Below are 25,018 nucleotides of genomic sequence, written 5' to 3' on the forward strand. Positions count from 1 at the left end.
TTTAATAGAAAATGCGAGCAGAAGCAGAGGCTGAACAACCAGTGTTTGATTCCTTGGATGAGGAGTTAAAGAAGGCTTCAACAGTCAGTGACAAGATGTCCCGCGTGCACAGTGAGCGTGATGTGGAGCTAGACCACTACCGTCAGCTCTTGTCCAATCTGCAAGAACGCTGGAAGGCTGTCTTCACCCAGATCGACCTCCGACAGAGGGACCTGGAGCAGCTGGGCCGCCAGCTCGGCTACTATAGGGAGAATTACGACTGGCTCATCCGCTGGATCAATGATGCCAAGCAAAGGCAAGAGAGAATACAAGCTATACCCATCACTGACACCAAAACCCTGAGAGAACAGCTGGCACAGGAGAAGGTTTGTGTTGCTTTTTAAAATTATTTTATTTGTAACAGCATTTGAAATGTTTATGAGTGTGTTTTCTATTGTAGAGGCTACTTGAGGAAATTGAGAACAACAAAGATAAAGTGGATGAATGTCAGAAATATGCTAAATCTTACATTGATACAATCAAAGTAAGTGTAAAAACACAGTGTAATACATACTTATATATTCAATGATAAAATCTGATCATATTCTTGTTTTATTCCTACAGGATTATGAACTACAGTTAGTGGCTTACAAAGCACAAGTGGAGCCTCTTACTGCTTCACCCTTAAAGAAAACCAAGCTAGATTCTGCCTCAGACAACATTATTCAAGAGGTAAGATTTTATAAAACAAATAGTATGCAATCTTTTACTTCACAGCTAAACTAACATTTTTATTTTCCCTCTTTATTAGTATGTAACACTGAGGACTCGATACAGTGAACTGATGACACTGACTAGTCAGTACATCAAGTTCCTGAATGACACAGAGCGCCGCCTAGAGGATGAGGAGGTACGTGACAACTGGCTGAGGTTTCCTCTCTGTTCTAACATGAGTCTAACTAACTTAATAATAATAATCCAAATGCAGAAAAAACGATTCAAATGATTCGCCGACCACCGACGGCATGCTAGCACGTTTTCTTTATCACAAATTGAAACATTTCCACATTCAATTATTGTATGGGTTACAATTTGCTGTGAAAAGGCATGAAATATGGTATGTTTTCTGTGGCTGAACTGACTGAAACAAATAATTGTTGAGTGGATTTCATACATTTAACAAGAAATAGAATTTAATCTGAATATATTTATAAATCAATTAATTGTGCCTGGTTATCCATTGATAAAGGGGGTTCTTTTTCACTTTGCTTATTCTTCTTTATCAAAATTCTGCTTCATTTTTTAAAGATCACACAAGCCTATCCCCAAATGAAATTAACTTTCAACCTATTTTCTAACCCTACTCTTTTGCTTCTGTGCCTTTCTTAACTGCTTGCCAGTGCTTTCCCACGATGAATGCTTGACTTGTTTGAGCATTAAAAAGGTAATTGATAAATCCTCTCACGTCTGTCTATTTCACTTTATTTTTTTCTCGCATTCTTCTGTTTACCTGCCTCATGCATTTGGCTGCATAAAGCGCTTTCTACTATAGATTTTTGTCTTGCTCCTCTTGGCCCTGTTTTTTCCCATGTTGCTTTTTGGCTAAGCTTTAATTTTGAAACATTATGTTTTCGTAAAATAGCCTCTGTTCCTTGCTCTGGTCATCTTTTGGCAAAAAGTGATTAAAAGAACCCCATGTGCACGGAATGGTTTTGGTTTTAGTGAATGGTGTGAATAATAACCACTTGTGTAGATGGGCAACTTAAATATGGGAAAAAGGAAATGTAAACCAATAGTTAGAAATAGCCCAAATTAATTTACCTAATTAATTGGCTTGTACAAAAATAAATAAATAAATAAACATTTTTTAATCTACAGCTGCAGTTGCATGCCATTTAATTTCTTTGCTGTGATGTAAGGTCATTTTGGATCCATACATTAATTGATAAACTGCCATCTTCCATTTTATCTTTGTTTTAATAACATTTGTGATTGAACTTGCACTGGGAATGTAATCACTCAAATTAATGTTTGTCTAATACGCATTATGTTCTTTGACCGTGATCTAAGCTAACTTTTACAATAACATTTACTGGTAATACATTACATTAAATTGCTTATTCTCCAGTGGGATCAGCTTATGCTTATTCTAATAAGCACAACTGTCTCATGTAGTATAGCTATTTAAAGTAAAGTATTACCTTATCATGCTTGATTATAATCCTTTCTCTATAATTTGCTTCCACTAATGCAGAAAGCTGCAGAGAAACTCAAAGCAGAAGAAAAGAAAAAAATGGCCGAGATGCAGGCTGAACTAGACAAACAGAAACAGTTAGCTGATGCTCATGCAAAAGCCATTGCCAAAGCAGAAAAAGAAGCCAATGAGCTGAGACTTAGAATGCAGGAAGAAGTGAGCAAAAGAGAAATCGCAGCCGTAGATGCACAAAGACAAAAGTCCAACATCCAACTGGAACTCCATGAGCTGAAAAATCTCTCTGAGCAACAGATTAATGACAAAGCCCAACAGGTAGAAGAAGCTCTTCAAAGCCGGGCAAAGATTGAGGAGGAAATACACTTAATAAGAATCCAACTAGAGACTACAGTAAAGCAAAAAATGATTGCAGAATCTGAGCTTAAGCAACTTCGTGACAAAGCTGATGAAGCTGAAAAACTCAGAAAGGCCGCTCAAGATGAGGCAGAGAAACTTCGCAGACAGGTCAATGAAGAAACACAAAAGAAGCGCTTAGCAGAAGAAGAGCTTAAGCGCAAATCTGATGCAGAGAAAGAGGCCGCACGCCAAAAGCAAAAAGCTCTGGAAGACCTTGAAAATCTTAGAATGCAGGCGGAGGAGGCTGAGAGGAGAGTTAAACAAGCTCAGATAGAAAAGGACAGACAAATACAAGTAGCACATGCAGCTGCCCAGAAAAGTGCTGCTGCTGAACTCCAGAGCAGACACCTGTCCTTTGTGGAAAAAACATCCAAGTTGGAAGAATCCCTTAAACAAGAGCATGGTGCCGTACTTCAACTACAACTGGAAGCCACGCGTCTTCAAAAACAACAGGCTGATGCTGAAAATGCTAAAGAAGAGGCCGAAAGGGAGCTTGAAAAATGGCGGCAAAAAGCCAACGAGGCTCTGCGACTAAGGCTTCAAGCTGAGGAAGAAGCCCACAAAAAGACCATTGCACAGGAAGAAGCTGAGAAACAGAAGGAGGATGCCGAGCGTGAAGCTAAGAAGAGAGCTAAAGCCGAAGAGTCTGCTCTAAAGCAAAAGGACATGGCAGAGAAGGAGCTGGAGAGGCAGAGAAAGTTTGCTGACAGCACTGCTCAGCAGAAACTCAATGCCGAACAGGAGCTGATCCGTCTCAGGGCAGACTATGACAATGCTGAGCAACAAAGGTCCCTTCTGGAAGATGAACTATACCGTTTAAAGAATGAAGTCATTCGGGCTGAGCAACAAAGAAAACAACTAGAAGATGAGCTGGCTAAAGTGAGGAGCGAAATGGATGTACTTATTCAGATGAAATTCAAAGCAGAACAGGAGAGCATGTCCAATACAGAGAAGAGCAAACAGCTTCTGGAGGACAAAGCTGCCAAGATGAGAGATCTAGCAGATGAGGCAAGTCGACTCAGAGCTATTGCTGAAGAAGCCAAGCAGCAAAGACAGATAGCTGAGGAGGAAGCGGCCCGTCAGAGGGCTGAAGCAGAGAGGATCCTCAAAGAAAAGTTAGCAGCAATTAGTGAAGCCACCCGCCTCAAAACTGAAGCTGAAATTGCCCTAAAAGAAAAGGAAGCAGAAAATGAAAGACTTCGCCGTAAAGCTGAAGATGAGGCATACCAGAGGAAAGCTCTTGAAGATCAGGCTAATCTGCACAAGCAGGAGATTGAAGAAAAGATCATCTTACTCAAAAAATCATCAGATGCTGAAATGGAACGACAAAAGACACTTGTGGATGATACCCTCAAACAAAAGCGAATCGTTGAAGAAGAAATCAGAATACTCAAGCTCAACTTTGAAAAAGCCTCCTCTGGCAAACTTGATCTAGAGCTTGAACTTAACAAACTGAAAAACATTGCTGATGAAACCCAACAGAGCAAACTCAGGGCTGAAGAGGAGGCAGAAAAACTGAGGAAACTTGCCTTGGAGGAAGAAAAGCGCAGAAGAGAAGCTGAGGAAAGAGTGAAGAAAATTGCAGCTGCAGAGGAGGAGGCAGCCAGACAGAGAAAGGCAGCCTTAGACGAATTGGAACGTTTGAGAAAGAAAGCTGAAGAAGCCAGAAAGCAGAAAGATGAAGCTGACCAAGAAGCTGAAAGGCAGCTTGTTGCAGCACAGCAAGCAGCAATTAAATGTAGCGCAGCCGAGCTCCAAGTCCAGACGGTTCTTGCTCAGCAGAAAGAAGATGGTGCCATGCAGCAAAAGCTGAAGGAAGAATATGAAAAAGCAAGAGCTCTAGCAAAAGAAGCTGCAGAAGCTAAAGAAAAGGCAGAACGTGAGGCAACATTGCTTCGCCAACAAGCTGAGGAGGCAGAGAGGCAGAAAGCTGCTGCTGAACAAGAAGCTGCAAACCAGGCCAAAGCACAAGAGAACGCAGAGAGGCTGAGAAAAGAGGCAGAGTTTGAAGCCGCTAAACGGGCACAAGCAGAAGCCTCAGCGCTAAAGCAAAAGCAACAAGCTGATGCAGAGATGGCCAAGCACAAGAAACTGGCTGAACAAACATTAAAGCAAAAGTTCCAAGTTGAGCAAGAGCTTACAAAGGTGAAACTTAAACTGGATGAAACTGATAAACAGAAATCCCTCCTTGATGACGAACTTCAGCGCTTAAAGGATGAGGTGGATGATGCTGTTAAGCAGAGGTCTCAGGTGGAGGAGGAGCTTTTCAAAGTCAAAGTTCAAATGGAGGAGCTAATGAAACTGAAACTCAAGATTGAAGAGGAGAATCAGCGTCTCATTAAGAAAGACAAAGACAGCACTCAAAAGTTGCTTGCAGAAGAAGCTGAAAATATGAAGAAGCTGGCTGAAGATGCTGCCAGGCTTAGCATAGAAGCACAAGAGGCAGCTCGTCTGAGACAAATTGCAGAGGATGACCTTAATCAGCAACGAGCCCTGGCAGAAAAAATGCTAAAAGAGAAAATGCAAGCAATTCAGGAAGCTTCTCGACTTAAGGCTGAAGCTGAAATGCTGCAAAGACAAAAGGATCTTGCACAGGAGCAAGCTCAAAAACTACTGGAGGATAAGCAACTTATGCAGCAGCGCCTGAATGAGGAGACCGAGGAGTACCAGAAATCTCTTGAAGCAGAGAGGAGAAGACAGTTAGAGATATTGGCTGAAGCAGAAAAACTCAAACTGCAAGTTTCTCAGCTCAGTGAGGCTCAGGCAAGAGCCGAAGAGGAAGCCAAAAAGTTCAAGAAACAGGCAGACACAATTGCTTCCCGTCTCCATGAGACAGAGATAACTACAAGAGAAAAAAATACAGTTGTGGAAAAACTGGAAAATGAAAGGCTAAACTCCAGCAGAGAAGCTGATGATTTACGCAAAGCAATCGCAGACCTAGAGAAGGAGAAGGCTAGACTCAAAAAAGAAGCAGAGGAACTTCAATATAAATCAAAAGAGGTATTGTGTTAATAATGACATAACCATGCAGCTTATGTCATTGAGAATAATCTCTACAAACTAACCAATTCCTCTCTTATCAATGCTCTATCCATTTCCTTCACTAACTCCGAATCCATATGGTTTAAATATTGTTTCTGTTTTACATTGCACTGTGCTCATGCATATTGCATCCGGTATGTGTCCCATTCCCTGGAATGACATGACATGCATTTTACCATTTTCAGGAACATCATAATGCTGCTGTAGATGGAAAAAGAACATATACACATTTTTTTATTAAGTGAAGTATTTACGGTTAGGCATTTGTTTTGCAGTTATATTATTAAAATGCCAAAATACAAATTAAATGAGAATTTTGGTAATTTTATTTTATTCATAAAGTTATGATAAAGCTCTATATTCAGTTTTACTGATATACCAGACTAAATATTAAAATATTTAACGCACATTGCAGAATGTCCAGTTTATCAGCGCAAAACAGTGTAATTTATCTGAATATGCATAAGCAAAGTGCATTGTATATTGTTGTCCTAGTCAAACAAGCAGGTGCACATTAATGCCTACAGTATTGAGGAATTGTATTTCAGTTCAAGGGAAACACAAAAACGCTTTTACATTTAGTCTAGAGAATTGAGATGCACCTGTATTATGTTTAGGTAAACTGTACTTGGTATACCATTGCATTTGAATACTCACTTTATTTTTTCTTTCTCTTTTTTAGATGGCTGATGCACAACAGAAACAAATAGAGCATGAGAAAACCATGCTGCAGCAGACATTCCTAACAGAAAAGGAGATGCTCTTGAGGAAGGAAAAGCAAATTGAAGATGAGAAAAAGAGACTCGAGAGTCAGTTTGAGGAGGAAGTCAGAAAGGCCCAAGCTCTCAAAGATGAACAGGAGCGTCAGAAGAAACAAATGGAGGAAGAGAAGAAAAAACTGCAAGCCAACATGGATGCTGCCCTCAACAAGCAGAAGGAGGCTGAGCTGGAAATGCTTAACAAACAGAAAGAAATGCAGGAGCTGGAGAGGATTAGACTTGAGCAAGAAAGAAAACTTGCTGAGGAAAACCAGAAACTGCGAGAGAAACTGCAACAGATGGAGGATGCACAAAAGGAGCACACAAACATTGAAACCATAACAGTGGTTGAGACTACAAGAAAAGTCCTCAATGGCCAAAATGCTTCAGATATAACAGATGGGGTTGATCCTTTGTCTTTTGATGGCATTCGTGAAAAAGTTCCTGCAAGTCGATTGCTTGATATTGGCCTTCTACCTAAGAAAGAGTTTGACAGATTGAAAGATGGCAAAACTACTGTGCATGAGCTAGGAGAGAGTGATAACCTGAAAGAAATTCTTAAAGGAAGAAACTGCATTGCTGGAATACTAAGCCCAACTAATCAGAAAATGTCTATCTATCAAGCATCCAAAGAAAAGAAGATTACACTAGGTACAGCTATGATTCTTCTTGAGGCCCAAGCTGCTACAGGTTTTATGATAGACCCCATTAACAACAAGAAATTCTCTGTTAATGAAGCAGTTAAAGAGGGTTTGATTGGGCCAGAATTGCACAACAAAATGGTGTTGGCTGAGAGAGCTGTTGTTGGCTACAAAGATCCCTACACTGGTGGAAAAATATCTACTTTTGAAGCAATGAAGAAGGGTCTCATTGAACATGATCATGCAATCAGAATTCTTGAAGCTCAACTGGCAACTGGGGGCCTTGTTGATCCTATTCACAGTCATAGAGTGCCCACTAATTTGGCCTGTAAACAAGGCCAAGTATGATGCAGAAATGAACAAGATCATGGAGAAACCCTCAGATGATAACAAGGGGTACTTTGACCCAAGTACTCAAGAACCTCTTACGTATACTGAACTAATGGCAAGATGCAAAACTGACTCAGACACAGGGCTTCTGCTCCTGCCCATCACAGACCAAGCTGCATATTGTTCAAGCATGTACACAGAAGAAGAGACTAAAGATGTTTTCAACAAAACAACTGTGTCAGTACCATTTGGTAGATTCCAGGGCAAAACAGTCACTATTTGGGAAATCATCAACTCTGAATACTTCACTGAAGACCAGAAAAAAGACCTTCTACGTCAATACAGGACAGGCAAAATCACAATTGAAAAGATCATCAAGATTGTAATTACTGTTGCAGAAGACAAAGAGAAGACAAGTGAAATCACATTTGATGGTATTAGAGGCCCTGTCCCTGCCGCAGATCTAGTAGAATCCAAAATTATTGATAAGGACTTGTATAATAAATTGCACAAAGGGGCTGTAACAGTTAAAGAAGTGTCTGAAATGAAGCCTGTTGAAAAAGCATTGAAAGGTACAAATGGAATTGCAGGTGTATACATAGAGTCTTCCAAACAGCCAATGTCTTTCTATCAAGCTATGAAGAAGGACATGATGAGACCAGGGCTCGCTCTAAATATGCTTGAAGCCCAGACAGCAACAGGGTACATTACTGACCCCATCACCAACCAGAAGCATACAGTTGATGAAGCTGTGAAAGCAGGAGTTGTTGGCCCAGAGCTGCATGAAAAGCTTCTGTCTGCTGAGAGGGCTGTGACAGGTTATAGAGATCCATATACGGGAAAAACTGTGTCTTTATTCCAAGCAATGAAGAAAGATCTGATCCCAAAAGAACATGGCATAAGGCTGCTTGATGCCCAATTGACCACTGGGGGTATCATTGATCCAGTGAAGAGCCACCGCATCCCTCATGATGTAGCCTGTCAGCGGAACTATTTTGATGATGAAACAAAACAAATCTTAACTACTCCCACCAATGAGGCTAAATGCTTTTTCAATCCTAATACAAAAGAGAATGTCACATATGCACAGCTCTTTGAGAAATGCATCACTGACAAGAAAACAGGTCTCCAGCTCCTGCCTTTGTCTGATGAAGCAATCAAGTGTAAAGAAGAGACAACTTGCACAGAGGCTCAAACCAAAGAAGCAATGACCCAGGCCACTATGGAGTTGGATAGTGGTCCATTTAAGGGCAGGAAAGTCACAATCTGGGAAATAATTCATTCTGAATATTTCACAGAGCAGGAGAGAAATGACCTCCTCAAACAGTTTATGTCTGGAAAGATCACTATTGAAAAGCTAATAAAGATTATTATTACTGTCGTCACTGAAAAAGAAGTAAAGAAACAAGAGCAATCCACTTTCAAGGGACTCAGAGCAAATGTACCAGCAAGCTCACTCTATGACTCTAAAATCATTGACAAACCTACATTCAATCTCCTTCAGCAAGGCAAAACAACACCTGCAGAAGTCAGTAGAAACCCCAATGTCAGTAAATATCTCCAGGGCTCAGATTGCATTGCTGGTATTTACAATGAGCCTTCAAGAGAAAAGATGAGCATTTACCAAGCAATGAAGAAAAAGCTCCTCAGACACAATACAGGGCTTGCTCTTTTAGAGGCCCAGGCAGCCACTGGGTTCATTGTGGATCCATTAAAAAACCAGTGCATGTCAGTGGATGAAGCAGTTAGGTCGGGCATTGTTGGACCTGAGTTACACGAGAAGCTCCTGTCTGCAGAGAAGGCTGTCACAGGTTACAAAGACCCATTTACCGGTAACAAAATCTCCCTCTTTGAAGCAATGCAAAAAGACTTGATACTAAAGGAGCAAGCTTTGCCAATGCTTGAAGCCCAGATGGTTTGTGGAGGCATCATTGATCCAGTTAACAGCCACCGAGTCCCCACTGATGTGGCATATCAGAAAAACATGTTTGATAAACAAACTGCCAAAATTCTGTCTGAACCATATGATGAAAACAAAGTTTTCTCAGACCCTGAAAATGATGAAAATGTCACCTACAAACAGCTTAAAGACAAGTGTCAAAAAGATCCAGATACAGGCTTGTACATGCTGCCACTCTCAAAGCCACAGTCCCCAACTGTTGTAGAAAAGACCTACCTCTACACAGAGGAACAAACACAAAGTGACCTGAGCAACACTCAAATTGACATTCCAATTGAGGGTTTCTCTGACAAACCAATGAACCTCTGGGATATTATGAATTCAAATCTGCTTCCTGAACAAGAAAGACAGAAGCTCATGGATGAATACCGCTCTGGTAAAATCACAAAAGAACGGATGATTATCATCATTATTGAGATCATGGAGCAGAGAGAAATAATCAGAAATGATGCTCCATTATCATGCACAACAATAAGAAGAAGGATAACAATTGAAGAATTGTACAATGCCCGAATCATAGATTTGGAGACATATAATCTCCTTATACAAGGAAAAAGAGATATCCGTGACATAATGGAGTTGAGCAGTGTAAAGCAGTATCTCTATGGCACTGGTTGTGTTGCGGGAGTCACAACTGACTCGTGTAAAATGAGCATCTACCAAGCAATGAAGAGAGATTTCCTGACACCAGAGCTAGCCCTTAGTCTGCTAGAAGCACAGGCAGCTACCGGCTTTATTGTAGACCCAATTAAGAATGAAACACTTACAGTTGATGAAGCTGTCCGCAAAGGTGTGGTTGGACCAGAAATCCATGACAAACTCTTGTCAGCAGAAAGAGCAGTCACAGGATACAAAGATCCTTACAGTGGAAAAGTTATCTCTCTTTTCCAGGCCATGAAAAAAGACCTTGTAACCCAAGATTATGCTCTTAAAATGTTAGAAGCACAAACTGCCACAGGAGGTATTATTGACCCTGAATTCCAGTTCCACCTCCCAACAGATGTCGCAATGCAAAGAGGTTACATTAATAAAGAAACCAATGAGAAACTAAATGATGATGTTAAAGGCTTTATTGACCCCGTAACGGAGGAGAAAGTTTCATATGCAGAGTTACTGAAGAGATGCAAGCTAGAGGGAGGACTGCGTCTTCTTTCTTTGGGAGACAAGAGGTTGATGTTTAAGGGTCTTAGGAAACAGATCACAATTGAGGAGCTTCTACGCTCACAGATTATTGACCTAGAGACTGTCAAACAATTGAATGAAGGTGCATTATCACTGGATGAAGTTAGTAATAGACTATCACGATACCTTGAAGGTACAGGCTGTATTGCTGGTGTATTTTTGGAATCATCAAAAGAACGTTTATCCATTTATCAGGCTATGAAGAAAAATATGATTAGACCAGGTACAGCATTTGAGCTCCTTGAAGCACAAGCAGCCACTGGATACGTCATTGATCCCATCAAAAACCTCAAACTTACAGTTACTGAAGCTGTAAAGATGGGAATTGTAGGACCTGAGTTCAAAGACAAACTTCTTTCAGCTGAGCGGGCAGTCACAGGCTATAGAGATCCATATTCAGGCAAGACAATATCTCTGTTCCAGGCCATGAATAAGGGTCTCATATTGAAAGATCATGGCATTCGTCTACTAGAAGCCCAGATTGCTACAGGAGGAATCATTGACCCAGAGGAAAGTCACCGCCTGCCAGTTGAAGTTGCCTACAAGCGTGGCTTCTTTGATGAAGAAATGAATGAGATTTTGACAGATCCGTCTGATGATACCAAAGGTTTCTTTGATCCCAACACTGAGGAAAATCTAACATACTTGCAGCTCATGGAAAGGTGCATTAAAGACCCTGACACTGGTCTGGTGCTTCTGCTGCTGAAAGATAAACATCGTGAAAGAAAAACATCTTCTAAATCTTCTGTCCGTAAGCGCCGTGTTGTCATTGTTGACCCTGAAACTGGTAAAGAAATGACGGTTTATGAAGCATACAGACGGGGATTAATTGACCATCAAACCTACTTGGAGCTTGCAGAGCAGGAGTGTGAATGGGAAGAGATCACAATGAGCTCCTCAGATGGCACGGTCAAAACTCTAATCATTGACAGAAGATCTGGGCGACAGTATGATGTTGATGATGCTATTGGCCGTGGTCTGATTGACCAACGCTCACTTGAAAGCTACAGGTCTGGAAACTTATCCATCACAGAGTTTGCAGATATGCTTTCTGGAAATATAGGAGGTTTCCGCTCACGGTCATCTTCAGTTGGTTCCACCAGTGGCTCAACCTCCTCTTATCCCATGAGCCCCATTCCAACTATTAAAGCACCTGCAGTCATATGGAATGACCCAAGTGAAGTCACTTGTCCCATCGCTGGTATACTGGATATAGACACTCTGGAAAAAATTTCTGTAACAGAGGCCATGCATAGAAACTTGGTAGACAACATTACAGGTCAACGACTTTTAGAAGCACAAGCTTGCACAGGAGGAATAATTGACCCCTCAAGTGGAGAAAGATTCTCAGTCAGTGATGCCACAGAGAAGGGTCTGGTGGATAAAATTATGGTTGATCGTCTTAACCTTGCCCAAAAAGCATTTAATGGCTTTGAAGACCCTAGAACAAAATCTAAAATGTCAGCTTCCCAAGCACTGAAAAAGGGCTGGTTGTATTATGAAGCTGGGCAGCGATTCCTTGAGATCCAGTATCTCACAGGTGGACTTATTGAGCCTGAGGTCGAGGGAAGAGTGTCACTCGATGAGTCTATCAGGAAGGGAACTATTGATTCACGCACTGCCCAAAAACTCAGAGATGTGAATGCTTATTCAAAATATTTGACATGTCCCAAAACCAAACTTAAAATCTCCTTTAAAGACGCAATGGACAAAAGCATGGTTGAGGAAGGATCTGGCCTGAGGCTTCTTGAAGCATCATCAGAATCCACCAAAGGAGTGTATAGTCCCTATAATCTGAGTGGAACTGGCTCGGCCTATGGCTCTCGGTCTGGATCAAGGACTGGTTCCAGAACTGGATCAAGGAGGGGCAGTATTGATGCTGGCTCTGCCTTCAGCATGAACTTCTCCTCCTCCTCTTATACATCATCTTCAACCAGCTATGGACGCAGATTCTGATAGCCATATGTTATGTATAATTTAGTGCAACCACACATAAACCCACTAATAGAAATGAACAATAGAACTGAAGACTAACTAACTCTTAAGAAATAGACACATAGCAGTTATTTATTTATTGTTTAGTTTTTAGTTTTAGTTTTTTTCTGTTTTGTTTTGTTTTGCATGTAGAGTTTAGAATAGTACAATTTTAAACATAGTTTATATTTTTGGACATAACATACTATACCTGTTAAAAGGTTGCTTTGCAAGTTCATTAATTTTTAGAAATTTACAGTATTACTTTCTTTGACATTTTTATGACTTTAAAAACTTTATATTCTATATGTAAACAAAGTTTTGATATTTTACAGACAAAGATTTTACATTGAATATTTGTATAGAATATGGATGGGTTCATGATATTTCTTATGTTAAAATCTTCTTGATAAAGACTATTTCTTTATTACTCTTGGCACATAAAGCCAGACACTACAACAAAAACACACATATTGCCTTTTAAAAGTTGACATTGCTTTTATGTTAATATGTTTATAATCAGTGGACATGTAAATATTACTTTGACACAACATGATTAGTCACTAGAGAAGCTTTGCAATTTTGCCCAAGTGTTCCTGGTCAATCCCAAGGTGATGTCAGACCTCATGCAGCTTCATCACACAGATGTGCCTCCTGTAATATAAGTTACTGTAAGTTATTTCTTTTTTTTTTAAATTTTGATTTAACCAATTTGCACCCTTTTTGTATACAGTTGATTTAATCCTTTCTGTTTTCAGGTATTTAGGTTTTGTTGATTTTATTGAGTGACTATTGTTTGTCTTTGTGTTTGCAGACTTATAGAATGCATTTCCTGAAGATGGACACTCAGCTGGCTAGGTCTTATAGTCCCCATCATCATGTCCTCATCCAGGCAAGTGGAGTTTTACAGATTTTAACTTAAGCTTTTCACATATATATGTATATGTATATATATGTATATGTGTATATGTATATATGTATGTATGTATGTGTATATGTGTGTATGTATATATGTATGTATATATATATATATATGTATATGTGTATATATATGTGTGTGTGTGTGTGTGTGTGTGTGTATATATATATATATATATATATATAAATTTTAAATATTTTATATATATATATATATATATTTTTTTTTTCATTTGTGTTATTGTTTTGTTGTTCTTTATTTATTTATTTATTTTATTATTATTATTTATTATTATTATTATTATTTTTTTTTTAGATTTGCCACTGAATGCCCATTCATCCATAAAGCATTATGACATCATCTTGGAAACTCCAGAATCACTTGGACCTCTGTGCCAATAATTGTGTTTTATTGACTTACTTCTAATTTAAAGAAATTCCAATTTAAAGATGTAGAAAGTCCACTGGGTGTGTTTGTTGTTGCTGATAATGTTGTATAAAAGCAAATACCAAAGTGTTACTTAGAACAACTCTATCCTATTTCACTACATTGTTTGAAAGTGTAATATTAAACAAGTAATTTTGCTGTTCTCAGAAAACATTTTGAAGCATCTGCACCGCATCAGCACTGTTTTGAACACTTTGTTTTTGTCTCTTTGTTTTAATCATTTTATGCATTATACCATACATCTGCTTGCTTGTTATGAATATTCAAATGACAAAAGATATTTGGGAAAAAGTTAGTTTAGAAAATGATTTTGTAAATAAATTTACTTTTAAAAGGTTATTTTGTCATTAATGCAGTTCACAAACTATACAATACTGTGTTGTACACATGATTCAGATAACCTGCTGAACAAAATTATATGCATCAATTCTGGTATATATTTGAGGGTTCTTTGAGTGTCATATGCCTGAATATATTTCTCACCAAGATCTGTTTATGAATTTAGTATTTATACATTTACTTGACCTGACACTTGAGGGCACTTTTTGATTAAAGTAGGATGAAGAGGTAGATCTCCTATTGTTATCAGAATAAGGTTTCTTGCAGCACTTTTGGATTTATTTCAATATAAATTGTTTAGAAAACAATTTGGACAGTTTGAGCTCAAAGTTAAAAGTGGTTTACAGAAAAAGTCAGTAGATTACTCACCACTTGAGGGCACCGTTTGACTGATTTCAGAAAAAAGCAATATATGTATGGTCCAGTAGTTTGATTTCCGTGGTACAAATATAAATATAAGTTACCAGTTAATTTAAAATAAGAAAATAACTAAAGACTACTCAATCTGAGAATTGTCTGTAGAAAAATCACAATGTGCTCTGTAAAACATAGCCACTGGATTCATCAGAAGAACCTGCCAATACCTCCCAGAACTCTTCTATCAGCTCTTTGGAGTATGACCCCTACTTTACTCTCCCATCCATTGGAGGAAGGAAGGTAAGAAACTGATTACTTGGCCATAGCCCAGTCACCCATTAATTGATAATAATCTAGTAAAATCAAAGGTTGAAATGATGAGAAGTGCAACATGCAGTATTTATTCTCTGTCACATGCAGGATGAAGGGGTGCAATTTGAACCACAGGCATTTTCATCAAAGGACCAAAGATATGGGTAACTGTTTTTATGTAATTAAAATCATGTACACTAGGTTGTGAATAGGGATTCAACAACACAGTTTTCTCACAATTCGATTCAATTTGGGTCTCTGAACAACAAAAATCAAAAAGTTATGTCAGTAAGTAAGTACACTGCAGCAATTATGAAGTAAAAACAAGACTAAATACTCCTAAATTCTGTATTTTTGTTTAAAGGATTAGACTAGTACTAAAAATGTGGGCAAAACTATTATAAACACAATCATGTCTATTCTTTTTATTAGACATTTTATTCGATTAGACAATTCTACAACATGAGTCTTTTGTGATGTTCAATGGCTACTGGTTTATAGGGATAAGTAACTAATAAACCATGTTTTCTTCCAAAAATCAAGCAGTTGGCTAATAGTATCCTATATTATGTGATTTAGTGCCGACATGGAGGAGCTGAGTCAGTGGCAGTCTGAGTTCAGAGGTCAAATCAGAGCCTTGAGACAGTGGCTGAAGAACATGGAGATGAGGCTTCCTGCTTCAGACCCCAGGGTCAGTGTCTGTCTGCCTTCTGTTACCTCTGCTTCTAAACATCCCATTATTATTATTATTTTTTTCCTTATCAGTTAGCATTCAAGTTATTTTGATGGTATTTCAACCCCTGAAGTACTGGTATTAACTTAATTCAATACTGACCCTCAACTCTTGAGCAATTGAAAAGGCCACTATACTGTAGTTCCCACTCCACACTGATAACATTGAAACTGCCAGTAAAAGACCAACTTCACATCACAACGGTTAACTAAACCAATGAGTCATGCCATCCGATAAAGGTCCATTGTACATTGTATGAAAAAGAACTTCTCATGACCCAGCATATTCACTTGTGATACTGTGGTGGTCCTGCTCCACTCATGCAGGCTTACTCTGTTAGGCCACAGAGGGAACGAGGGGTTCTTTGTGCCTGGCCAGGGACTGCCAGCTCACTGAAGTGGTTGCTGCTGGAGAGGCCCACTGCACAGATGAGCGAACACAGTGAAAAGGCATTAGAATCAGATGGGAAGAAGAGGCAAAAGGGCAGAGAAAAGAAAATCAAGATTTGTTTTGTTTTGAGAGTGCAAAAATCGCTAAAAGGTGTTGATCGGAAATAACTGGAAATGCTGTGGCCACTCCTCTTTGAAGAAGGGATGATGAAGGGATATTCACAAAAACAGGCAGACCCATTTTAATAAATCAAAAAAGTGAGGACTAGAAAACCAAAAAGTACACATCTGGTGGCAGGACTGTAATGGGTTCAGTGTTCAGTTCATCAACCAGAGGCTTGACATGATAGTTCTCAGTCTAAGCATTTACAAAAATCTAATCTATTATTTGTATCTATAAGTGAAATGAAGAGTTAAACATTGTGTAAATGTAATATTTGTGTTTGTTTTGCCATCATTTCCTAGACATTGCATTACATGCAATATTTAAAATACAATGCTGATAGTTACATTATATGATCACAACATCATTGGCGAGAGTGTCAGTATTCATGGGAAAACACGGATGTACTAACCAGTGCATACATTGTGTAAAGTGGCAGGTGTGTCTCTCTCCAGTGTATTGCATTGGGTCTTTTAACAGGGGCCTGGTTAGAGATGTCCTCATTTGAGCTTCTAACTCCTAACGAGTCCCTCAGGCCTAGACCATAACCGGGAGTGTGGCAGACTAACGCCATTACCATGACAAAAGCCTGAGGTCTGACGCACTTTGGTAAAGACATATTTAAAATAACAAGGTACTTGTGTGTAGTTTCTTTTATGTGGGAATTCCTGTGTATTTTTCATATTAGTCTTAATGGGACTTCATAGGTAAAAAATGTGGATTACAGTTAATAATATTTTAAAGTTTAACCAATGAATAAATAAATTATCTTGTATAAACATGCATATAAAATATAACATGCAGCCATACATGAATTCCTAATGGAAAACCTCCTCAAACATATTCTTGTAGCACTTTTCTTTTCACTTGTCATATTGGTCTTTTGCCTTCATTGAGGTCATAACTTCCCATACATTATTTCCTCTGCAGCCCCAACCCCCACATGGTGGATAAAGACCTGGCGTGTCTTAGACTCCTGGTTCCTGGTTTCCCTGGGCTGGTAGCAGATGCTGCATCTTAAATAAGGCTTGTGCACAGAACATATAAACAGGCCTCATCAGGCCAAGGGAGTAACATCAAGGTTCAAAGATCATTTTCACGTCTATTCTGTGTCTGAAAGCCAGCAAACATGCCCACTGTCATAACCTTTGCCTTAAGGAGATGTTTTCTTACACGCAACACAAAAAGTAAAAACTATATCCAGACTGTGCAAAGTTGCAAAAATGCTATCTTCTAAAACACACAGCTTAGGTTTTGTAGTACCAGATTTGTTCATGTGACCCATGCCTTTGCACAGGTTTATGCAGTACATCCGATGCATTGTTGTCCCCAGCATGTCAAATTGATTTTCTTCAACTTGAAATAATACATTCCTTCAGACTTTTTTATGCTCACACTATTTTGGGGTTAATGGTGATAAATGGTCCCTCCTTTTGTTTTCTGTGCCTATTTCCTCTATATAAAAGCCCGACCTACAGCTGTAAATCCTTCTTTTGCATTGAGCGGCTGCATCAAACATGAGACGGATGATGTGGCTGAACTCTTCCCTATTTCCATGGAGCTAAGCTCTAGACAGACTCTTGATTGTAATTTCCAGTATCTGAGCAGCTCAGCAGAATCTGGGCAACCCAGCAGGGCAGCACAGTGCTTTTACTGGAAGCTACCTCCTTTTTGTGATAAATGACAGTGCACATGTTGAATGGTGCTTCTGGCTTTGACCCTTCTGAGGAGCCCCTTCTTTTCTAATTCTCATCAAGAGGTCTAATTACCATGTTCTGGGGAGACATCATTGAGGCCTGATTTAATCTGACAATGGCACAGGGGTTGGAATAGGAGAGGAGGGGAACAGGATAATACAATCTTGTTCTGGTCCTGCTAAACACCACCCTATGAAATTACACCATACACTATGGGTCTGGTGTTTGTAATGCTGTCCTGTTGCATATTCATATGTTTCATGAATAGTTACAACTGCTAAATAGGCACATGGCTTGAAACCTATCCAATTATGTTAAGAATATACGGAACATATAAATAAATATTCTATTTAAAGTCACACTATGTAACTTTTCTGGTCCATCACCTGCTTGTCTCCATGGAGATGTTATTGCTTTCCCTGGAATGTTCCACAGTATAGCAATAAACTAAGCCATATTGCATCTAATCAATTACAGGTGTTCACTGCTCAAAAATAGGTAAGTTCAGTACAAGACATGCAGTTCGTGAACCCTCCACCAGAAATGTTACATAGTGCACCTTTAAGTCTTAAAGTGGTTTTAAATTACTTTCTTTCAACTTGACTTTACTGTGTGCAAATATCTACCAAGAGCATTGTGTTTTGCCATCTGTTGTAGTCCTCTTTCAGTCATCTGTGTTCTGTATGCTCCATCTCCACAACAGAGAAGAGGCTTTTAATTAGCACTGACAGAACAAGAGGAAAGACAGGCGTGATCAGGTGTCATGTGTCTTCTTGGCAAAGGACAGTCACAGTGATCTGGGTAAATGATGAGAGATCTGGAACCTGTTTAAGAACACTGGATTTGAGCTTATTATTTTTCTTCTTAAAATTGTTATCATTGATTACTCCTATTTAGAACTATTGAAAAAAGAGCACTTTTGAGTTAAATAATCCTAGAGAGTTCTGTTGTTCAGTAGTCGAATACTTTTGTGCCATTACCAACATCTACAAAGAAGTGCTGTTGAAGAGTGGTATTTGATTTGTAATATTTATACCGTATTGTCTGTTGAGACATATATAAGCTTGAAATTCTGTCAAGCAACTGCAATATAAAGTCATTCACCTGAGCACTATTTGCACTATTTATAGAGGTTCAAGTTACGTCTACCTCACATAAAACACAGTAAGCACCTCACGCAAGAGAAGATGTAATAGATTTTCTGAGATAACATGATCAATAATTTTAATAGCTTCATAGCAGACACAGACAGCATTTATCCTTCCCATATTGATGTGGCAACACAATGAGATTTTTTTCATACATGCTGACATAGAGGTCTGCATGGTGAATTGAATAGTGAATCAATGTATAGTGAAAAAACAAAGTGCTGATTTGGAATTGATATTATAGTGTTTAAATACATGTTTTCTATGTTTGATATTATTGCTGTAATAACTGGAAGTGAGTTGAAAAGTAATCGGAGATGTTTTACAGTAATTAGTCGTCTTTGTTGCTGCTTCTGCTCCGACTCTGAATGGGGAAATGGGATGAGCGGTGCAGGGGGTTGGGGTCTGAATGTGCGGGAGACTGGCTTAGTATGGGGTGGGAGTGAGTCGCTTCTTTTGTAGTGTGCACCTCTTTCTCTCTCCTCCACTCCCAAAAAGAAGGGGAGCCGACTCAGGCAGCTGTCACTTAACATGTGAATGTTTCGAGGACAGCCCAGGGGTCTATTGAAAACTCCCCTTTTTTAGCCCCCATCCCAGACCATTTTTCAAGCAAGTTTTCAGATTCACAGTTAGACTTAGAGGAGTGGCTTTGTTGGATAAGAAGGGGGTGAGTTAGCGAGAAAGCCCCTAGTATTGGTACAGGGGGCACTTTATGGCCGATTGGTGGCAGGGCAATCTGAGCTGTGGTTGAATTGGTGCTAAAAGATGGCACCGCCTTGTTTGTGTATGGGCAAAAACCTGACCTTCATGTGAGGAAAAGAACAAACTGATTTTGGCTACAGAGCTGTGGGAGTTAATCTGAGCCGTTGGAATATATTGTCTCTTTTTGGGCACACTATCCCATCAGTAGCGTTAACAAGGGAAGGAATTCCTCTATCGCACAACAAAGAAGAAAGGGAGAGGAGCAGAGAGAGTGAGAGAGGGAGCTGGTGGGAGGGAGGAGAAGTGGAGAGAGGGGAGGGGTGTCCTGTGAGGGGAGGTGGAGGACATTGTTTGCCTGTGACTGTGGGCAACGGAAAAGCATGAGTTATCGGGGCATGTGCAGTTGTGTTTAGAAAAGTGTGTTTGCGGTGTGAGCATGTGGGGATGATTGGACGAGACGGACTATGTGCTCTAAGGGTGTGAGTATGTGGACAGAACCTACAATTTTGGGATGTTGGGACTAAGAGGCGGTTGAAAGGATGCTCAAACAAAGCTGGATTTTTGTCTTTCTCTGCCTGTTTGAATGGGATTTGCAAGGATTCCTCTACTCATGAGGCCGAGATCAGAGCTGGTTTGGGGTAAGTTTTGCTCATTCTAGTTTCACTCTGCCAAAAGGGACAATAACCCAGTAATTCAGTTTTATTTAGAATTTACAGGAGTAATCAATGGAGAAGCTTTCTTTTATTTTTTTTTATTTTTTTAATCTATTCTTAGTTGTGAAAAAATGCAGATAATTATTTAAATTTAAAGGTTTTTTGAGAAATGTATTTTGTATGTTTTCATTTTAAGTTTAAGATAGATTTTTTTTAAATAGGTGACCTTGTGCACTATACAGTAAAAATATTACAACTCTCATGTGAATGCACAGCTGCCATGTTTCATTAAGGGACCACTATCACCAGTGAGGTGCTCCTAGATAGTGCAAGGTTACTGTTGTGTTCATTCAAACCTTTAGGTGTTTATATTGTGTGATTCTTAGACACTACTAGATAATGATTATTATGTTGATAATATTTTTTTATTATGTTTTCATATTAGAACAACCGAATATGTGTTGAGTATAAACTATATATTTATCAAATGTTTATTACTAGTGAGTTAATTCACCATATTCAATAATATAATCAAATTAATCAGTTAATGGACTGCCCTCTCATCATAAATCAGGGTTGAGAGAGCAGTGAAGGGGTTCTCTGAATTACTGGCCATTCTAAAGTAGGTTAAGTGATGGGATGGTTAGGTCATCGACAATATGAGTAACATAGTGTACTGGTTTTTGCTTCTTAGCACACAAAGGGTTGCATCCTTTGGAGCACGCTTCCCCAGATTCCTAAACAAGCTGAATGTAGGTCACGAAGGAGTACAAATTTGAAGTGAATAATTTAAATAAATACATATAAATAACCTATATTCTATTAAAAATGTATGTTGGGCCTGACCTATTTTAAGAGTTGTATTCTAGTAGTAGTATACACAGCCTGTTTGCAAACTGAATTGGCTTGAGAGAAAGTGTTCACTAATGACCCTTCTTTGCACATCAGCATCTGTGTTGACATCACAGTGAAGGCAGACATGTTTTTTTTTGCCAGCGACCACACATGCAGGCCAGTAACCAGGCACGCCCTCACCCTCGAAATGTTAACCCATGTGGACACAGCCACAGATACTCAGGCCCACCTCCAGAGACTGCTGGCTGGGCACTGATCTGACCTAACTGAGTAATCATTGATCTGGAGGCAGGGGCTTTGTCTAGGGCACTACTCTAATCTCACTGTGTACTCCCAGTGGAAGTCTTGACTACATCATATGCTCAGCAGTGGGAGTCATGAAGGTAATTACTTCCTGTGGCCTAATGTATGGGGACAGCCTGTGAGACATGGGTATTAGTTAGTATTTACATTTATGTTGCAGAGCCTCACAAATATATGTTTCCATGTTATGGTAATCCACTGTACTGGATGTATTGTTAAATTGGACTGAGACAATTAAAGCCGAAAATAGCCATGCAGCCCTATGTGAAATTATATTATTTAGAAAAGTATATTCACCTGATTCATGATTTTGTAATCATTATATTTCCAGTTTTGGCAGGATATTTCTAATTACAATAGAATTATGTCCAGTCAATATGTATGTTTTATTTCTAGTTCACATAATTATAATGTATAGTTTTGTAATATTGTGCACTCCTAAATCGCATGCAAGTAGTAAAATGAAAACACATTATTCTGGTTTTTGTGCTTTATTTGTATCTTTTATCTGATAAAAGTCGCATACTCAGCAAATCTGTGTTGTTGTTTTTTTCATTTGCAGAGTAACACTTAGAAGTCGCAAATTCAAATGTCGTCATCCCAAGCAAGTGTCCTATAGTTATATAACCCAACAACCCAATTTCCCTGTTGTTGACCCATATTGGCCCCCTACAGGTCTTTAGTTCTTAGGCATGACCTTAAGTGACCTGCTGGATTGTGAATGGGAGTACTCTGACTCAATAGAGAGTTCCTGATGGACCTTCTCAAGCTCTCATGGACATAGATAATTCTGAGGGAGGCTATAAATACAGCAATATTATCTTGATATAATTATAGACTTTAAAAAAAAAAGTTCATCAATATTCAAACCCTGTCTGTTTCAGAGCTTTAATTAATTAATGGAAAATATTATGCCAGTACATTTTACACTTAAATAGATATTTAACGGTCAGACAGCATAAGGCCAGTCTGAGTGAGAGGAAATGCTGGCAGTGTGCCCTGGTCCTCTATGCCAGTCCTAACAGTGGGATCCTCACCAAGCCTGTCACTTTAATTTCCAAGCCCAGAATTTCTAAGTTGGTGTTGTGAGATTGAGGGGCCAGTATTTGCATGTGGTCTACTGAAGGACAAAGAAACAGGCGCCAGATTTGCCAAGAAAATGTTTGCTTTGGTTGTGTTCTTTGGTTTTACATGCCAAGTATCTGGTAGAGTTGGCACAAAGATGCAGCTTAAAATTTGGGTCAATATTTTGTACGTTGGCCTAGTTGTTTTGTTGTCCGTATGATGGATGAGTACTGCACTTCATAACCCTAGCCTTGTCTGATTTTAGGTAGCTGAAGAATCCCCCGCATGCATGGCCTTACAAAAGGCCTTACCTCACCTGTTGCCCTGCTTGCCTCTTGGCTGAAGGATTATGGGTAACCTCATCAGTCGGCCCAGCTGCTTGGGTCAGAAGTCCAAGCAAGTGCGGTCCGATGAAAACTTCTTGAAAGAGTGTTACCAACGGCGGAAAGAGTGGCCTTCTGTGGAGCAAAATGGAGACACTAAACAAGAAGAAATCAATAACCAAGTAAAGAATGAAGCAATTAAATGTGGTGAGGTGGACAAGGACAGGGAGGCAGAGGAAATAGAAGAGAAAAGACAGCAAGAATGTCATACCCCAAATTCAGATAAAGTATTGCGTAGTTCCCCGGCCTCTACAATCAGGAGCAGCAGCACATTGGAGAATGCGTGGCACAGCTCACCTTCACCCATAAAAACATCCAGAAACGGGACACTTACAAGGAGATCAGTGCCACCAGAGTATGCTAGGTCCCCACTGGCTCAAATTGACAAGAGTGCAGCTGAGAGGAGGGCAAGCTTTCAAAGAAGAGACTCACGAGAGGGCAGCCCCTGGCCGTGGAAGACTGTGGCTCCTAGAGAAGTAACGGAAGTGACAGAGGTTACAGAGACTATAATAACTGAGATTGTGGAAGTAACTGAGTATCCACCTGGAAGTAAAGGAGGTGACCCCATAGTCACCAGAACTGTTAGGGTCTTAAACGGGGCTGCAAAGGAACTTGCTGAGGTTAAAAAAAATCTATTAATTTAGCTTCACAACTTTTTCTGTCTTGTTTTGAGCTCTTTTCATCCTTCCATACTGCTTTCTTTGCATCATTACTGCTAACAGTCTCTTCTGTTACTAAAAATTAACCACCTATTTTTACAGCTTCAGAGCGATGGACAGTCAAGTTCAGACCAAGATTCAATTGTGGATAAATGGAAAGTATGCACAATTTATTAGTTGCATAATCTAAGTAAGCTCACTGTCGTGTTCATATTGTTATATGTTATATTCTAAAGGGAACAAGACCGGCCGTGGCTCTGAGGGATGCAGCTACAGATTCTAATACATTTCTCCAAAATCTGGAAACATTGTTTAAATGGGTGTGTGAGATAGAGGAGCTCACAGCAAATCAAAAGCCTCCATCTTCAGAGGTCAAAGTGGTGAAGGCACAGCTCCAGGAACAAAAGGTGTGTTATCAGCAATCACACACTCTATTTCTCCCAAAAATACACCCTAAAATGCAAAGAGATATACACAAGAGAGCAAAACCTTTAAGATGGGCTGTTTCATGGAACCTGCTCAATTGCTTCTTTCATCAGCAAACTCCATATTCACCGGTAAAAGGGTGGTGTCCCTGCTCACAATGAGCCTCTTTGTCACTATTCCCAGAGGGTTGGAGCAAACAGGGGTGTCTTTCACCTGTGTCTCTATTGTTTGTTGGATGAGATGAAACCTGCTTCGGTTTTGACAATGCAAGACTGACACTTGAGAATGGACTTCCTTTATGTATACAAAGGCCAAGACAAAATAATTATAACTATATTACTACAATGAATCACAATGAAATGCTGCTAGAAAATGTATGTGTTTTTATCATACATTTTAAGTGGTGTTTTTCCCCAGCTCTTGCAGCGACTTTTATCAGACCGCCGTCGTAGTATGGACACTATGATGCTGGAGGGTCCCCGGCTGGTGGAGGCTCACCCAGGAGAAGAGGGTGAGGATGCGTACACTAGGCTCTGTTCACTTGAGGAAAAATGGAAGTCATTACTACAAGAGGCTGAACAAAGGTAAGCTCAGCTATGGCACCCCTGGGCACATAAAATGATCCTGATTTTTGAAGATGATAACATTTTGTCTCTGATAGGAGGGCAAATCTGGAGCTCATTCTTCCAAAGGCACAGTTGTTCCAGGAGGGAGTAGACAGTCTGCAACAGTGGTTCATTTCTGTGGAGCAGGCTCTGGCTGAACTGCGTAATGCTGAAAGAGTGATGTTGCATCTTGCAGATGCTACAAAACGTGCCAAGGTTACAAAAATATATTATGGTTTCAAGCTACAACTACAAATATGTGGTTAAATGCATATTCTCTGTTACAACTAGGCTCTTGTTGAGGAGATTCAAGTGAAAACGTCTGGGCTTGGAGAAATACAAGAGTTAGGACAGAGTTTGATAGAAGCAGTTTCAGGTGAGATGCTCAT

General features: G+C 39.5%; 1 protein-coding gene across 1 annotated transcript in view; it reads left to right on the top strand.

Annotated features, from left to right (window-relative positions):
* Positions 1–25,018, top strand: part of LOC110171780 (uncharacterized) — a 75,863-nt gene that overhangs the window by 41,239 nt on the left and 9,606 nt on the right. Inside the window, 18 exon segments of the mRNA XM_055163868.1 lie at positions 9–365; positions 440–523; positions 604–711; positions 791–889; positions 2,234–5,587; positions 6,312–7,370; positions 7,372–12,453; positions 13,289–13,366; positions 14,732–14,836; positions 14,957–15,012; positions 15,428–15,539; positions 15,908–16,056; positions 22,902–23,559; positions 23,701–23,757; positions 23,835–24,005; positions 24,442–24,608; positions 24,686–24,845; positions 24,921–25,005. Of these exon segments, the coding sequence (XP_055019843.1) occupies positions 9–365; positions 440–523; positions 604–711; positions 791–889; positions 2,234–5,587; positions 6,312–7,370; positions 7,372–12,453; positions 13,289–13,366; positions 14,732–14,836; positions 14,957–15,012; positions 15,428–15,539; positions 15,908–16,056; positions 22,902–23,559; positions 23,701–23,757; positions 23,835–24,005; positions 24,442–24,608; positions 24,686–24,845; positions 24,921–25,005 (11,941 nt within the window).

This window comes from Boleophthalmus pectinirostris, unplaced genomic scaffold (assembly GCF_026225935.1).
Source record: "Boleophthalmus pectinirostris isolate CB_2022bp ecotype Guang Dong unplaced genomic scaffold, ASM2622593v1 HiC_scaffold_6, whole genome shotgun sequence".
NCBI lineage: Eukaryota > Metazoa > Chordata > Actinopteri > Gobiiformes > Gobiidae > Boleophthalmus > Boleophthalmus pectinirostris.